General features: G+C 44.4%; 3 protein-coding genes across 4 annotated transcripts in view; 1 reads left to right on the forward strand and 2 right to left on the reverse strand.

Annotated features, from left to right (window-relative positions):
- LOC106660593 overlaps positions 1-9068 on the forward strand; it is a 41662-nt gene extending 32594 nt beyond the window's left edge. Inside the window, exons 1-6 of one of the 2 annotated variants that reach the window (XM_023461998.1) lie at positions 2048-2118; positions 2968-3279; positions 4406-4675; positions 7512-8116; positions 8461-8878; positions 8953-9068. In XM_023461998.1, coding sequence (XP_023317766.1) covers positions 3112-3279; positions 4406-4675; positions 7512-8116; positions 8461-8878; positions 8953-9042 — 1551 coding nt within the window. In that variant the 5' untranslated portion in view covers positions 2048-2118; positions 2968-3111 and the 3' untranslated portion in view covers positions 9043-9068. Of the gene's footprint in view, positions 1-2047; positions 2119-2967; positions 3280-4405; positions 4676-7511; positions 8117-8460; positions 8879-8952 lie in introns of those variants that run through there. The other variant, XM_014383653.2, reaches the window with a different exon arrangement.
- LOC106660302 (tetratricopeptide repeat protein 25-like) lies at positions 90-2211 on the reverse strand. The gene is made up of 4 exons (XM_014383234.1): positions 1974-2211; positions 1137-1836; positions 698-1063; positions 90-624 (listed from the first exon to the last, which is right to left on the reverse strand). Exons 1-4 carry the CDS (start codon positions 2209-2211, stop codon positions 90-92), a joined length of 1839 nt encoding a protein of 612 aa, XP_014238720.1.
- Positions 4789-6861, reverse strand: LOC106660595 (beta-hexosaminidase subunit beta-like). Its single transcript, XM_014383655.2, has 6 exons — positions 6647-6861; positions 6371-6569; positions 6150-6274; positions 5702-6074; positions 5051-5606; positions 4789-4975 (listed from the first exon to the last, which is right to left on the reverse strand). Exons 1-6 carry the CDS (start codon positions 6827-6829, stop codon positions 4789-4791), a joined length of 1623 nt encoding a protein of 540 aa, XP_014239141.2. The 5' UTR covers positions 6830-6861.
- Positions 9069-15959: the final 6891 nt, after the last annotated feature.

Below are 15959 nucleotides of genomic sequence, written 5' to 3' on the forward strand. Positions count from 1 at the left end.
AAAGTTACAAAGAATATGTAAAAGATAAATTCGCGTTGTACAAAACTTGGCACTATTTACAGAATTGAAAGACAAAAAATATATAGGTGTCAACAGTCGTATTGGCTGAAATCAACCGTTCCAGGAACTGCCTTGCTCGGGGCGTACTTCTTGAGCATGGCCATCATGAGAAGGTTGTCCTCGTCCTCGGGCGGTCCCGACTGCACCGTGACCTTGGTGCTCTTCTTCTTTCCGGGCGGGTCGATCGGGTTGCAGCCGGGCATGACGCTGAGCCTCCTGTTGGCCGGCAGCGAGCCCATCGCCCGGAACAGCCGGTCCATCCTCGGCTTCATGTAGTCCGGCATGAGCTTGTTGATGAGCTGCTCGCGCTTGCCGATGCCGTCGTCGTCGCCCACCTGGCCGAGCTCGCTCGTCTCGAGCAGCCGCACCGTCTGCTCGTAAAAGTCCACGAGGTAGGCGCAGTCGAGCTTGCGCGCGTACTCGATGGTGGCCTCGGCGGCCTCCTTGGCCTCGGGCCGGTTCAGCTGCATGGCCTCGACGCGCAGCAGGGCGTGACAGGCGTTCAGCGCCCAGTCGTCGTGGCCCCACTCGATGCTCAGGTCCCGAGTCTTTTTCGCGTAAAATCTGCCCGCGTAACGAAACATCGATCCGTCTTCTACAGTCTGTTATCCTTATCCTTATATTATATAAAAAATACCTAGCCAAGTCGAATCTCTTGATCTGCATGAAGAGCTTGCAAATCTCGTGAAGCAGCCACAATCTCTCGAGCCTGCGCCTCGACAACGCCAGCCTCTGTCGGCACTTGGCGAAAGCCTGCCGAATATTCAGGCATCGCGGCCAGGCTAAATCCGAATCCTTGGGCAATTTCGAGCCTTTCAAGCCGATAGCTCGACGAATGTAGTTGTTCTTCTCGCGCTGCTGATGGGCTTGGAACTGACGCAGATCCCTCGGATCCATGTAAGCTCGGGCTGACATTCTGTAGAGGGCGTCGAGGAACCTCATGCGCTCGGGAAAGATGCTCAACGGGCTCGCAGCGAATCTCTCACGGGCTATTTCTACCAGTCTATTCTCGTCGGAGCAGCGGTTTAGAAAATCCGGCCGAGTCCATCGACTCAAGCTGTTGTACTACTCGTTACCTGAAAAACGTGTCGTAATCCTTGGCGAGCCTCGTCTGGTGTATCTGTCTGAGGACGTATCTCGCCGCGTTGAGCCTCAGGCACTTGGTCAGCTGAAGCTCCCTGGCCTCGGCCAGCTTGAGGCCTTTGCTCTTCTGAGCCTCCTGCTTGTATCGCACCGCGTAGAGGGGCCTGCGCGTCCTTATGGCCTCCTGCTGACTCTTGAGCCTCGTCAGGCAGTCCTTGGTGGCCTTGGTCACGCTCTCGCTGCCCTTCTCGTTGGGTATCCTCAGGCCCGGATGGGTCGTCATGTCGAGCAAAAAGTTCTTGTCGTCGGCCGACTTTTCCAGATAGAAGGCGGCGAGCATGCGATCGACCAGTCGGTGCTTGTGGCGCAGGTGCTCCTCGGGGTCGTTGATCGTGAAGAGCATGTGGTGCTCGCCGATCTCGGCGAACTCGTCGTCGCCCTCGTTTCTGTGCCGGGTCAGCTCCTCGCGATGCTTGCCGAGACGCTCGATCCACGGCTGCATCTGGAGGAGGACGTCGCCGGGCACGTTGACGCCGCAGCAGTCCTCGACCGTCTCGTTGGCCAGCAGCACGGCCTCGCGGAATCGCGATCGACGCTTCAGACCTCGATGCGCGTAAATCAGCGACTCGCAAAATTCTCCGATGTCGTAGAGCGCGCCCATGCGAGTCCAATAAGCTCCGAGGTGACTGGCATCTGTGCCGATTTGCAACCATTTCTTTATTCAATTATTTGACCGAAAGTATGAAAGCTAAATTTTATCAGCTTTATTTTCAAACAAGTATATTTCAACGAATATATTGCAGGTTGGTTATAGGAGCAATCGAGCTCACCTATATTCATGCATTGTTGGGCGACTTCGTTGGCCTGGGCAAACTGTCCGGACTTTTTCAAGGCCTCCGCCAGTCCCAGCAGGGTCCATATGAAATTTTCCTCGCCGAACTCCTTCGACAGCTCATAGTAGTTGATGCTCTTGAGGTATCTGCCCAAGGTGCAGAAGCGCCGACCCCACTCGCGATACAGCACCTGGCCGTTGAACAGTTTGTTCTCGTCGTCGTCGTTGGCGATCATCTTGACTCGGCTCCTCGCCCCTCACGATTCCATTCACTTGATAATTTTGATAGAAAAGGACGAGGCCGCGCGCGAATTCGGGAATCCGGACGACGCGCGCACGCGGCTCGGTGTAAACAAATACGCCTGCACCACCGCGCCGCCCGACTACCGCGTGAAAATAGCCGATATCACGTCTGCGCGCTGTATGCTCGGCAAACGTATACACGCAGTGCCTGTAAAGGAGCTCGCAGATTTGCGATTGCGATGACTTGGAAATGCGCAGAGTATGCAGGAGCTGCAGCGCCGTATCCTACGCGCTCATTGTATCGATTTTCGTTACACGCCTAAAGATGATATCAATATTTCAGCCACGTACATCGCTGAGCTATATAGCTGTATAGGTTTTTTCGGCAGGCATGCGAAGCCAAAGTTTGCCTGCGCAGACGCTTACACGACGTCGAGCTTTTAATTAATATTTCCCATCGTGTTTACGCGCTGCTTTACTCGGGTCTAAAGTTTTTACCTCCTTTTTACAGCTCCTCCTTTCTAAGCGGAAATTTCTCTAATGGTCTAGAAGCAAGTTTGACGGTAATTCTTTAATGAATTTCCCTGTCAAGGCGGCTGATGTAATAAATATCATTTTTCCCAGTCAGTTACACATAATAATTGGCTCGAGCGTCTTAAAATTCTCGACGACTCGGATCTTGCGATACAATACTCGATGCTCAGAAATTCTGGGAAAAGCGAGACGAATAAAATAATTTATCATTGCAGCGCGTAGCTACGATCGATGAAAATTCAACAGCCATCACGAGTTAAGCGGAATAAAAGGAAAGACATCAGAGACGCAATTTGGATTACGGTCCTCTTGGAGCCCGAGGACTGTGAGGACATTCTCGACTCAATGGCAATGCGCTGATGGCGTTGCTCTACAGATTCGCCCAACTGCCCGATCGCAGTGGCACCAGGGTATTCTCGTTCGTCGTCACCAGGAGCGTAGTGCGCGACCCCGAGCGCGACGTCACCAGCAAGGAGCTGGTATGCGGATTTCAGCGCTGGGCCGTGGCCTTTTCCCGAGGTGACAAGGTGAGTGTCCGACAATCCTCGCGGGCTGTCTCGTATGATTATCGTTACTAGCTCGAGTTACTAGCCGACCGAGTCGAGTATCGAAAATTAAATTTCATAGGCTTTTCGTGACGCTCTCTTTTTTTTCACGCGTTTCTATTCTTTCTTCTTCCGCACTTGGCTCAGTTTTCCCTTTCCCATCTCTTTCTCTCTCTCTCTTTCGCTCTGTTCTCTCTCATTATGTAACATGCTCACGTAATATAGCCATGGAAAAGGGCGGCTGAATTTTTCACCGTGAATAGTAGCTAAATTTTCATACGAATATAAGCCCGACGCGCACACGCATACGTAAACTAATTTTATTTTTACTTGGGAGAAATTTCGCGAATAGATGCAAATTCGCTTGATGCTTATTTAGCAGGGCGTTGTGCGTGCGTGCGTGCGTAGGGACCGTCATCGCGGCAGTTTCGCAGCTGCGTCAAGTGCTATCGTTACATGCAACTTCTTTCAAAAAGAGACAGATAATAATTTTCAATTTTTCAACAAAAAAATCTTGCAGAACTCTCCAAGTAAAAACGTCGCATAATGCGCTTTGTTAGATGCTCGCTGCTTGAGTTCGCTAAGGCTAAAAGAGGGAAAAAAGGATCAAGTCGTGAAAAGCCTCTGTAAAAACTGTGAGAGACAGTGTGTGAAAGAGAGTGAGAGAGAGAAAGAGAGAGAGAGAGAGGAAGGGAGGGAAGGAAGGGAGGGTTATACGATGATCCTTTTGAAATTTATTTTCTACCACTGGAATTACCATTTTGTTAGAGAAAAAGAGAGCCATCCACATACGTACGCGGCGGGAAGCAACAATGGCTCCTTCTTTTTTTCGGAAAAGGATAGTATATCGCATCTCGCTCTTGCTTTCTCGACGTTTGAACAATGAACGATCTTGTCTTTGTTTACTTTTCTCTCTCTCTCTTTCTCCTTCTCTGTCTGTGTTATTTTCTTGCACACTATAAGCACACTGTATGAGCGACGTGAGTATATGTGACCACCTCTTGGCTTCACGCTGCCTCTTCTTCTTTCTCGCTGTCTTTCCTCTCACCAGCCACGTAGTCGAGTCGGCAGCAGCAAGCAACGCTCCTGCAGCTTGTCTGATCGGCAGGTACTCGGGGTTTACCTGGTGTGGCGCGGGGCCGCGCCCGGCCTCAGGGTCTACGTCGACTTCACCTTTACCCTGCTGAATCGCGAGCACTTCTCCAGCAATGAGGGCTTCAGCGGCAAGCGGGTCAAGTTCACGTACGAGGCGCCCGCCCAGGGCAATCGCAGCTACATCTCCGTCGCGGATCTTTACAGCAGAAACTTTGCCGATCCGAACGGCGAGTTTCAGCTCGAATTGTCCATGGCCAATGTCAGGACTGTATTCACCAGCGAAGTAAGTATAGAGCCAATTTATTTTACGTATACATAATGCAACTATACATTGTACATTGTACATGATAATTCGAGCTAGAGTAGTGCATAATTATGAGAGGGGGGTAGCCGGGCTCATTGGGGCAAAGTCAAGCAGTAGCCGGAACCGTTGGGCGGCTGCGCCGGAATACCCCTGCGGTTCATGCGGCAGGCGTGCTCCTCGAGTCTCTTGGCAGCCGTTTCGGGGCCGTTTCGTTTTCTGCTCCAGAGTCGCTCGGCCACCGCCGACGCTCTCGGCCAGATTCTCTGCTGCACATTGTTCCTGCGCAAAGCAAACCAATGAACTCTCCGTATATAGATCCTATTATTACTTTCATTTGGTGCCGAGCTAACTCACTTGTCGACGAACTCGCCCCACATACAAGCCTCGCCACCGATGACGAGCTTCTTGTGCTCCTTGGAAGAGGCGAGGAAATTGAGCGGGTCGCAGTCGTAAAATTTGAGCCAGTCCCCGCCGGAGGCCAGCTCGCTCATGTACCAGCAGGCGGACAGCAGCACCGGATGGCCGGCAGCCGTGATCTTGGCCATTTCCTTGCGCCAATTGCCCGTCCAGACTTGCACGACCGAGTCCTTGGGCAGGTCCACGCCGTTATCGAAAACTTCCTGCCAGACGATCGACTTGAGCCGCAGCTCCTCGCACATGCCCAGGACCCGCTTGACGTACATTTCCTCGAGCTTATCGTACCTCGAGCTGATGTTGTGGCGCTCCATGAAATTGTTGACGCCGGGATTGCTTTGCCAGCACTGGAACGGCACCTCGTCGCCGCCCAAGTGAAAGTGATCGTCGACGAATCGCTCGGATATCTCACGCAGCAGATTCCTCATGAAGTCGTAAACTTGGGGCTTGCTCGGATCCATCGGGCCGAGTTTTCCCGTCGGCTGCTTTTTCTGATCTAAGCGAGTCAATTTTCGATTCAATTCCCAATCGACACGCGTCGCCATATCGTATATTGTATTTTAATAATAAAATAATTGTCTATCGACTAACCGTAACAGGTGGTCAAGAGATGCGGGTAGGCCTGACCCCAGGACCTCGTGTGTCCCGGCGTGTCGAATTCCGGCACGACCCTGATGGCCCGATATCGGGCGTGCTCGACGACCTTGGCCACGTCTTCGGCCGTGTAGAGCATCGAGCGATGATAAGCCCCGCGACGCGACAATTCCGGATACGCCGAGCTGACGTAGGGGAAGCTGTTGTCGTCGACGATGTGCCAGTGAAAGACGTTGAGCTTGTTGTAGGCCATGGCGTCGAGCGTGCTCAAGATCACGCTCAGGGGCATGTAATGGCGCGACGTGTCGAGCAGCAGGCCTCGATGGGCCATCTTGGGATAATCTCTTATCGCTTGGCTCTTTATCACCAGCTACGCGATGCGATGGAGAAAAAAACGGAACTCTGATTTCGCGTGGGTGTATGGATTTGGAATTATGTAGCATACCTTGCTGGAATTTCGAGGGCTCGCCAGCAGCTGGGAAAAGGTTTCGAGACCGCGGAGAATTCCCCATATCGAGTCAGCTTCCAGCCAAGCACTGCTCTTGCTTTTCTCTAGCACACTCAAATAATCTGCAACAGCAATTTCGCACTTATTAAGAATTTGTATCGTGTATCGATCTTCGTCTCTCTCTCTCTTTCTCTCTTTCCATCGTCATATATACATACACGACTCGTTGGAATGGAGGCGCGGGTATTGCTCGCACTCGAGTTGCAGATTAATCTCGAGCTTCCGCAGGTAGTTATCGCAGACGAGCAAGTCCTCTCCATCTTCTACCTTCCACTTGGCAGTTTTCGCCTCGGTTTCTATGATTTTCCCGTACCTTTTCACGGCGTCCAGTAAAATATCGCAGCTCTTATCGACTATCTATATATAGACAGGAAAACGAATGTCGTAGAAATTTATGTAGGTAGGTAAGTTTTGCGAATTCAATCGGAGCTTACGTGAAAGTCGAAGCTATCGACGTCGAGGCAAGCGTACAACTCGTGGACTTGCCGAGTGGCCGGAATGGGCCAGGGCTCGCCCAAGGTAGCCTCGAACCAGGGTCCGGCTTCGTCGTGCCATTGGCTGTCTATCGACGCTACCAGCTGCAGCAGCGAGCCAACGAGTACGATCCACGAGCGCATTCTTCCGCTCGATTGTCGACTGCGAGCCTCGCGCGATATTTATTTACTCTCTTTTTGCGAATGATGAGTATCTCGCGGACACGAGATTACAGTCTAAGATTGATGTTCTGTTGTTTTCGTTCGCGAAATGATTCGCTATTCGATTGTATCGTTCACTCGAGCGCTCAAATCGGACATTTTTAAGCAAAGGATTTGCTCTTGGACAATACTATACATTGTGCCGGTGCTCTCGGTAATGCTTTGGAATTTGAAAATTCATCAAATTCAAGCGAGGGGGGAAATATTTGAGCAGCAGTTAGGTCGCGGTCGGTATTAATTTTCTCTCATTTTGTACACATATACACGTGTACTCGCTGGCGGAGTCGACTAACTCGATCGTAAATAGCGAGTTGGAAAAGTTTTTAATGTCATTGCGAGTGTCGAGTGGCGAAGCTCGCGTGCCGCACATCTGCCCCAGTGCAGAGACAGAAGCAAAAGCATTCCCCTCAAAAAGTCAAGGTTTCCGCGAGCTCCCCCGTGAAATTTGCCGCCACTAAACGATCCTCGTCGGCACAGCCAGCGAAAGTTCACAGTAGTTGCGTAAGCGTTGTTTAACTTGCAGCTCGCGCGCAAGTCCAAAAGGGAAAGTTAATTAAGCCGTGCACACGTTGCGTTGCGTTACATTGCTGGCGCTGTTTAACAGGTCCGTCTGCCGTCGGGAGTCTTCGCCACGGGTCAATCGAAGCCGAACAAGCTCGAGACGAACTACTTCACGTTCGGCGGCTTCGACTGGAACCTCGTGGTCTACCCGAGCGGCAACAAGGAGGCCTCGAGCGACTCGTCGAGGCTGGCCCTCGGCAGCTCGGCCGAGGGGGGCAGCAGCAGCAGCAGCAGCGACCGCAGCGGCTCGAGCAATCGGCTCAGCGTCCACCTGGTGCGGCTGACGGGCTTCGACCACCAGTGCCGGGTGCGCTACATCGTCAGCCTCGGCGACGGGGACCGCTGCATCGAGTCCGGCCCGATCGAGGACCTCAGCGACGTGCAGGGCCGCGGCTACGGCTGGCAGCCTCGATGCCGCTGGTCCGACGTCGCCCACAAGGGCGTGCTCAGGCTCACCCTGGAGATGCTCGAGGCCAGGACGATATCCGAGGTGCTGGTGCAGGCCCTCGGCTCGGCTTCGCTGCCCGCGGCGCCCTGCTACGACAAGGACAAGCAGGCCTGGGCCATCAGGGCGGATCTGCACTCGGATACCGTCAGGCTGCACCTCGTCTACAAGGACATACACAACGTGCCGAGGAATCATTTGAGGTACTTACTACTATTATAAATACACAGCTGATTCGACTCTTTTTGTCCTCTGCACTTGGACGTCTTTGACTCGAAGCTCCGCACGAAAGTTTTCGCTTCGATATTATATTCCTGCGCTAAATATAGTCGCTCGAAGAATTTCCCGATAAATTTTCATAGTATTGGGCCGCGCAGTTTTTACATGCTCAAAGAAAGCCAGTAAAAGTTTTATCGGAAGCTCGGAATAACGTTTCTCTCTCTCTCGTTTCAATACTCGGTCGGATGAAAATTTATAATGTAAAGTACGCGCAATGATGCGTGCTGCTCAGTGAGAGAGCTCCGGGTAATTGGCTCGTAATGCGCAGGTTCGTTAGCTGGACGGCCTACCTGATCCACGGCGAGGAGCCCAACGTCGAGATCGTGAGCTTGCCCGGGGCTCCGTTCAGCCGCTACTACGCCCAGGAGCCCGTCGACGAGGGCATCATCATGGAGACGTCGCTGGGCGTGAACGAGGTCAAGGACGAGAGCTGCCCCTTCGTGACGGACAAGGGCCAGATTCGGGTGCGCATCGAGTGGAACGAGTCGCACCTGCTGTTCCAGGCGACCTACCACAAGTACGACGACGTCTGTCGCGTGCACAATCAGCAGATGCGCCGGGAAATAGCCGTGCTGCAGGCGGAGAACTACAGCCTCGAGAGGCAGCTCTTCAGTTACCAGAAGAGTCTGGCTTACGCTCAGGCTCAGCAGCAGCAGCAGCAGCAGCAGCAGCAGTCGCAGCAATCGGTAAGTCAGAGCGAAATATTTGCACTTGGATCGAATCGAATTCCGATGTTAAAAGACGTGTCTCGTATTTGCAGTCCCAAAGCTCGCATCATCATCACTCGCCGTCGAATCAGCAGTCGTCGCATCTGGAACGCTCGGCGTCGACCGACACCGAGTACGCCTGACGAGTGAGTCGCTATCCGTCGCAAGAACAGACCTACAAGCCATACCAGCAGCAGCAACAGCAACAGCAGCAAACTCAGCAGCAGCAGCCGCAACTTCAACGACCTCAGCAGCTGCTACATCAACATCAACGTCATCATCATCATCAGCAACATCAGCAGCAGCAGCAACAACAACAGTCACCGCATCATCAACTCGATTATCCTCATCACCAGCAATATCCGTCGCCGGGCCACAGACGCCGTCAGTTACCGACTTTAGACACGGCAAAGGTATTGTCGCGTGACGATTTAAGAGTACACGAAAATCTCGTTATGATGATGGATCGGCGATTAAGTAATGTTCAAGCTAGATCCTCTAGATCAAATTCGGCTGATTCGAATCCGTATCTGCCCGCGCCGCCGCTGATGATGAGCTGCGCCGCCGAGGCTACCTACGGAACGGCCGCGGCTGCCCTCATGGTGGACCTTCCTCACTTGCATCAACAGCAGCAGCAGCAGCAGCAGCATCAACACCAGCACCATCACCATCAGCAGCAGCAGCAGCCACATCGTCGACAGAGCATCGGCAGCGGAGCAGGAGGACGCTTCTTCGCGTTCGGCGGTGTGTCGGCACCGCATCAGCAACAGCAGCACTACTACTATCGGTCTTCGGGCCAAGCCAAGCAACGAAGACAGACCTTTTGGGAGACGTTGACGGGGCTCGTTTGCTCGCTCGGCGCACTGGCCACAAGAGCTGCCAAGATGGCTGCCAAAAAAGCAGAACCTCTTTGAGGGCTTTGACTTTTGCACACACACCCGTATGATAGATAACTAACATAGGCTTAGCTGGCAATATGTTACCACCACCCACACACATGGTTCGTTTCTTTGTAGATCTGTTCGGCGGACGGATAGGGTTTTTTCTCTACCTCTTTCGCTCACTCTCACGCTCTCGCTTCGGTTTTCCTTCATTTGTACATAATCAAATGTTTAGATAGGTCGGTTTTTCGCTTACACGTCGCGATACATGTAGGCTAAAAGTTTTCTGCGTGCAGACAAATCTCTGTAAGTTTCTACGTATGCAAATGAACTAAATGTATACACACACAACAAATGCTTCCAAAGATATATCAGATTATAATGTTAAGGATATTCCGCAGCCATGATATCTCAATATCTACGTCGTTCTTAATCGTCGGCACAAAACAAAAAGTTACAAACATACCATTGGTTGTTACTACTTTCAATACTATGAGCTAGGAAAATAACTGCTATCAACTATATTATACTGACAACAACAAAAATTATTCAATAAGCACGAGCACACTTTAAAAAAAAAACCAATCGGTGAGCGTCATTTAATTGCGTGACCAATGCATCGATACTTTAAATTTACAGTACGAATGTAACAAAAGAGTGAGGCAAGCACGAGTACCTGTGTGAATCGTTCGATAAATGATCCAAAAACAAAACTTTTAAGAGAATAAATATAATTACAGGTCACGTGAGGGTATAAAAGATAAGAGTACTGTGCTACTAACGAAATTTATCACGAGCATACTCGATCGACTAATTTTTTCGCCTTTTTTTACAATTAATAAAATATACAAGTACAAGTGCGTGCGAGTATTCAAATATTAATGGACAAAATATCACACAAACTGCAATGGCAAAGTCAGTGTCAGGAATTGAAAAATTTGAAATGGAATTTTATTTTTGTATTTTCTTTTACATTTGTTGTGGAGAAGACATAAAACGTTCGATGGGCTCGCGAGTTAACAGAAAAAAATTATAAAAAGCGGCTGTGTTGAAAAGATTTCTTATCTCAAAGTGTTTTCTGATCTACTTGTCAATTTCTATATAAAACTCCCTAATTTTCTCGTAAGAAAAAAACTCTTTTTCACCTTTGAAATGATCCCGTTGTTGCATAATAAACTTACTTATTAGAAAGAAACGTGTATCCACGCTAAGATAATTAATTCGTTGTTATTAAGATTTTATCATATAGTACGGCCGATTATACGAAAATTGATTTTTAAGCCACGGACGAAAAAGAAAGGGAATATATCATAGTTGATTAATTATAAATAATAATTATATATACACATAGCGATCATATTTAAATGTACTAGCAAACGAAAAAATACGAACAACAAAAAGTCCGGATACTGCGGGGAATGCAGCTTTTTATGGGGAAACTCTGTACGCTCAATTAGGTTGTCATTGTGCTAATTACTAGACGTATTAATCAATAAAAAAAAGCGTGCGGATATTTCGCGCGTTCAACTCTCGCTAACAATTCATACAATGATTTTAGAATTTCCTCTGAAAGGATTTATAATAAATAAACGCTAAACTCGTCTAGATACACTTCGATCTTGATACAATATATGAAAACTTTCAAACACTTTTGTACTCATATCAAATGAACGAACAATGCCTATATACACAAAGAAAAATAATCAGCTTTAATTGAGAAACGTTAAAATATACAAGAAATAAAAAAAATTGGTATTTGAGCGTGGGATATTAGGAAAAATATTTTTACTCGATGAAAAATGGAGTATTTACATAAATATTATAGACACTTGTGATGAGGTTTTTCTATTGAAGATAGAAGAAAATTTAAACGATTTTTATTAATACACGACACGAATTCTTATGCAGCCAGTCAAACATATACATACAGAATAGCTTGTGTCATTGGAGTTGGACGATGTATATACGATAGGTGCGTTTTATTGGCGTAGTTTTTCATTGGACTGTTCACTTACATACATGGATAGCTCGGCTTCGTTATACCAAGTCGGAAAAGTTTCGCCAGCGCAGTTCAACGATCGTGTCGCGATCAGCAGCCAAAGTTTGAGCAAAAATTCGACCTAAAGGCGCGCGTACATCATCGATCGCGAAATTCCAAACGGCGATTATTAGTTGCAGGCGCGCTAATTACCGTGTGCATGCGTCTCCGAAAATGCCACGCACGCATCTATGCTCGAATAATCGATCGATCGCCTACTCACGGCGATGCGCACATATACATGTAGGCAAGAAATACATCGGAGGCTTCGCTAGTCGGCTGCGACGCGTACGTGTGCGGTATATAAGCTCGCAACGATGCATATGCGATACATCTCTCGTCCCAATTATACGCGAGTTCGCCAATCATTATGATTTCAACTATTTGCTTACGTGTGTCGCTCTTGGCGTTTCACTTATCTCTAGCTTTTATCGACACTGTAAAATACCTCATTCTATGTGTATAATTTGTATATAATTATTTTGGTTAATTTTCACTGATTAAACTTATCTTGTACCAAAATCATTGTACGTTTTAAATAAAATATATATAAATATATATTCGTTTCTTCGCGTTTCTAAGAGCTATATAAATATACATTTAAACAGAACTGGTTTGTATTATAAAAAGAAATTCTAGAGTAAAAAAGCTATGGACAAATGAAACTATATAATAGTCGGTGTTAGAAAAGAAAAAAGTTATATTTTACAAATACATATGACGATCGTTTTGAACTTATTTTGAAATATTTTACATGTATTATAATAAGTGTACCATATATACATAGTTATATTATGAAGGAAATAATCGTTAGTCTATGAGAACTTGGAAAAGAACAAAATAATTATTTATTATCATGTGAACATGATGAGTACTATATATTTGTATTTCTGTATACAGAGTTGTCCAACAAAAAAATGATACAAAAATACTTTTACCTATATGCATTTATAGCCTAAAAATACAACTTCTATATTTGAGTGATAAATTAATTATTAAAATTACTTAATGTGTACAATAATTTATATTTTAAATGTCAAAAGAAAGATTGAATGGAAAACAAAAAGTGTCATAAAAGTTATGTTTTTATAAATTTACTCATTGCAAGAGTACGCACATAAAATAAATCGATTAATACAAATATGAATAACTTAATATAAATGTACCGATGGCATATCTTCTCAAGAAACGACTCACCATCATTTTTCACTCTCGAGGCGAATGCATAATTACGCAGACAAATATATGAACACATTATTTACACTAAATCCTGTTATCATGATCTAAAGATTTAATAAAATGAATTTAATCATTGTTTAGAAAAAACGTTAAAATTTTAGATAGTAAGTCACGAGTAATGGTTACAATATTAAAATTGAAACATCATTTTTACTTACTCAAAATCTGTGACAATTTCTTGCTAGTGAGCTTTTTATGTACTGTGTGTATATGTAAGTAGCTTAAAAGTTAATAAACACAATGATGACTTAAGTCAGCTGTAGCCAATTTTCAAGCGTATACGCTAATGATCACGAGTTTTTTAGTCTTAATTACCATAATATAAACTTTACATTTATGTATGGCTATGCAAAGCAAAAAAAAAATGACAGAGCACTGACAATCGCCAAAATTATATTCTTGCATTGTATCTCTTGATCTCTTGGTACTGTTAACGATACTTGTTGCAAAAAAATTGAAACAACCTGCACTTTTTACACCAAACACACTATGCGTTAATTGAATAGACATGCTTTTAAGGAAAAACTTATGGCGCATACTTATGTCATGCATTTAAAAATCTTTTGTTCGATGATATCACTGAATGTTTACAAAATATTTATGCACTTGAAATTATTAATGATCAATTACTAATTTAAAAAAAGAGTGAATAAATTTCATTACAAATTTTACTTCAATTAAAAAATATTAGCAAGTTATTCTCCAAGAATGTGCTAAATTAAAGTTGTCATAGTTTTATGACGAAAAAGTAATGTTAAAAGATATATTTTAACATTTTTTGAGAAAGAACGGGGGACCATTTTTCTTTCATGAATTAAATACGATGAGTTGAATGAATGAGGGTCCAATGAATCAGTGTTTTAAGTTTCAATGAAAAAGTATTGTTGCAAAATACTAAAAAAATATCTTGGAGAATACTTGTTCACAATTACTTTTGAAAATCAAAACGACTAATATTACAACAGGGTATATTAACAATTTACAATGATACGTTTAAAAATATTTATTGCGTAATTAAATTTGAATATAGTGGCAAAGATTTCGTTTTAACTCGTTGATATTTATTATAATATAAAAAACAAAAAAAGATAATCGAAAGATTGATCAGTAAATGCCAAATATTTTTACATTACTTAACTATAACTACAAATTTTTAATCAAACTAATAACACGTACAATTGAAGCATATCTATCTATACTTTATGGGTTATAATTTGAAAACACAGAATACAAATTCGCACTGAAACGATTTCTTTGAAAAATTTAATTTTCGATTTAATTATATACAATATATATGTAAAACATAATCGTCATATCAATATATGAAACACTTTGAATTATATAAACATGTCATTTACACAGGTGAATACGCATATGAACAGAAAATAAATTAAAAAATTATTTACATCAACACTCAGCGCAAATACAATATATTCATAACTATAAAATTAATTATATAAAAGAAAATAAGCGTATAATGCGTCTACCTCGTGAGTTTTGAGACATTGTGTACTATTAACGTTATTATAATTATACATATAATACTTGTAAACCATCTGTAAGTCTGCCTCGTCTTTTATAAAATTCTTGCTATATTCAAAAAATCCACTTTCAATTTATTTATACTGACCTTAACCATTTTATGCTATACATTCGATAAGTCGATGAAAAAAAAATAAAAAAATTGCTGCACTTGCAGCAATGCGACTTTGCTCGGGCACGGACTTTTTGTTATGGCGCGCATATAAAGGTATCGTATGTCACTTGGTGCCGGGCGATACTAGAAACTTTTCGATTCAGCGTGCGCCTATAGTAATAAAAGCCTATATGTGTGCGTACTGTACACATTGATCCTCTTTCGAGCTCTGGGTACATTTCATTTCATAACGAAAGTTTGCGTTGGCATCAACGCAGGCATGAAGGTATAACAGGAAATGTTCCAGCAAAACACATCAAGGCCGACCGAATTAGACTTTTTTATTTCATCAGCATCGAGCCGAGTATCGTTTTTTCAGCTTACTCTATACCTTTTTCTCTCTCCCTTGATACATAATATGTTAGACTTTGTGCGTGTAGGTATAATATATGGCCGACTCTCTGTGAATGTGAATGTCCGAAATAAAAATTTTTATGATGATGTGAAAAACGTTTAATATCTTTTATTTCTTTTTTTTGAAAAACACTGTTGTTGGTATTATTCGCTATTTTTTAGTATTTGTTCTATATTTTTTCAACGTTTTTCTACGGGTTCTGATACTCTTGGATTTTTTGTGTCCGTTAGCTTTGAAAGCCCACTTAAACACTTTAAAAAGTATTAGTTGATATTAAAACTCTACCAATTTTGTGGCAATGAAAGAATCGAACTTGATAAAATTTAGAATTTTATGTTTTTCTTCTTAGTAGCAAGCTCCCATAGTGCTCAGACCCTGAGCGAGTAATTTTTTGAAAGTTTAAAAATTTTTCAGTATAAAAACTGTGCAGCACTGTAAGAGATCCATATCCCAGCCGAAATTCAAATCTCCAAACACGTTTTCTGAAACTTGAACTGAATATTTCTCAAACATCAAAACGAAGGTAATTCTGATTCGCAAGTCTTTTAAAGAAATATTCAGTAGAAGTTTGGAAAAACGTGTTTGGAAATTTGAATTTTTGGCTAAGGTACAGATCGCCTACAGAGGAATGAACTAAGGTTTTTTCGAAATTAGCGATATTTATGAATTGTGATAAAATACTAACTTCCAGCCTTTTAAAAAGGGTGATACAATAGTCCTGAAAATTAATAACATTAGAATATTAGAAAACATTGCTGTCATCAAAATCAATAAATTTTTCATATCATTAAAAAATATTATTTAGACATTCGATTTCGTAGGGGAATCGTCCATATATATTTAGTGAAACA

Source organism: Trichogramma pretiosum, unplaced genomic scaffold, assembly GCF_000599845.2.
Source record: "Trichogramma pretiosum strain Unisexual culture from Peru unplaced genomic scaffold, Tpre_2.0 scaffold27, whole genome shotgun sequence".
Classification (NCBI taxonomy): Eukaryota; Metazoa; Arthropoda; class Insecta; order Hymenoptera; family Trichogrammatidae; genus Trichogramma; species Trichogramma pretiosum.

Excerpts from the sequence above, each read along its gene's own strand:
- LOC106660302 (XM_014383234.1), bottom strand. The coding sequence starts at position 2,211 with ATGATCGCCAACGACGACGACGAGAACAAACTGTTCAACGGCCAGGTG. Across the intron at positions 1,064-1,136 it reads GATTACGACACGTTTTTCAG|ACTGGTAGAAATAGCCCGTG; the intron begins GTAACGAGTAGT and ends CGACGAGAATAG. Across the intron at positions 625-697 it reads AAGAGATTCGACTTGGCTAG|ATTTTACGCGAAAAAGACTC; the intron begins GTATTTTTTATA and ends TTACGCGGGCAG.
- LOC106660595 (XM_014383655.2), bottom strand. The coding sequence starts at position 6,829 with ATGCGCTCGTGGATCGTACTCGTTGGCTCGCTGCTGCAGCTGGTAGCG. Across the intron at positions 6,570-6,646 it reads TCGATAGCTTCGACTTTCAC|ATAGTCGATAAGAGCTGCGA; the intron begins GTAAGCTCCGAT and ends GTCTATATATAG. Across the intron at positions 6,075-6,149 it reads GCCCTCGAAATTCCAGCAAG|CTGGTGATAAAGAGCCAAGC; the intron begins GTATGCTACATA and ends CGCATCGCGTAG.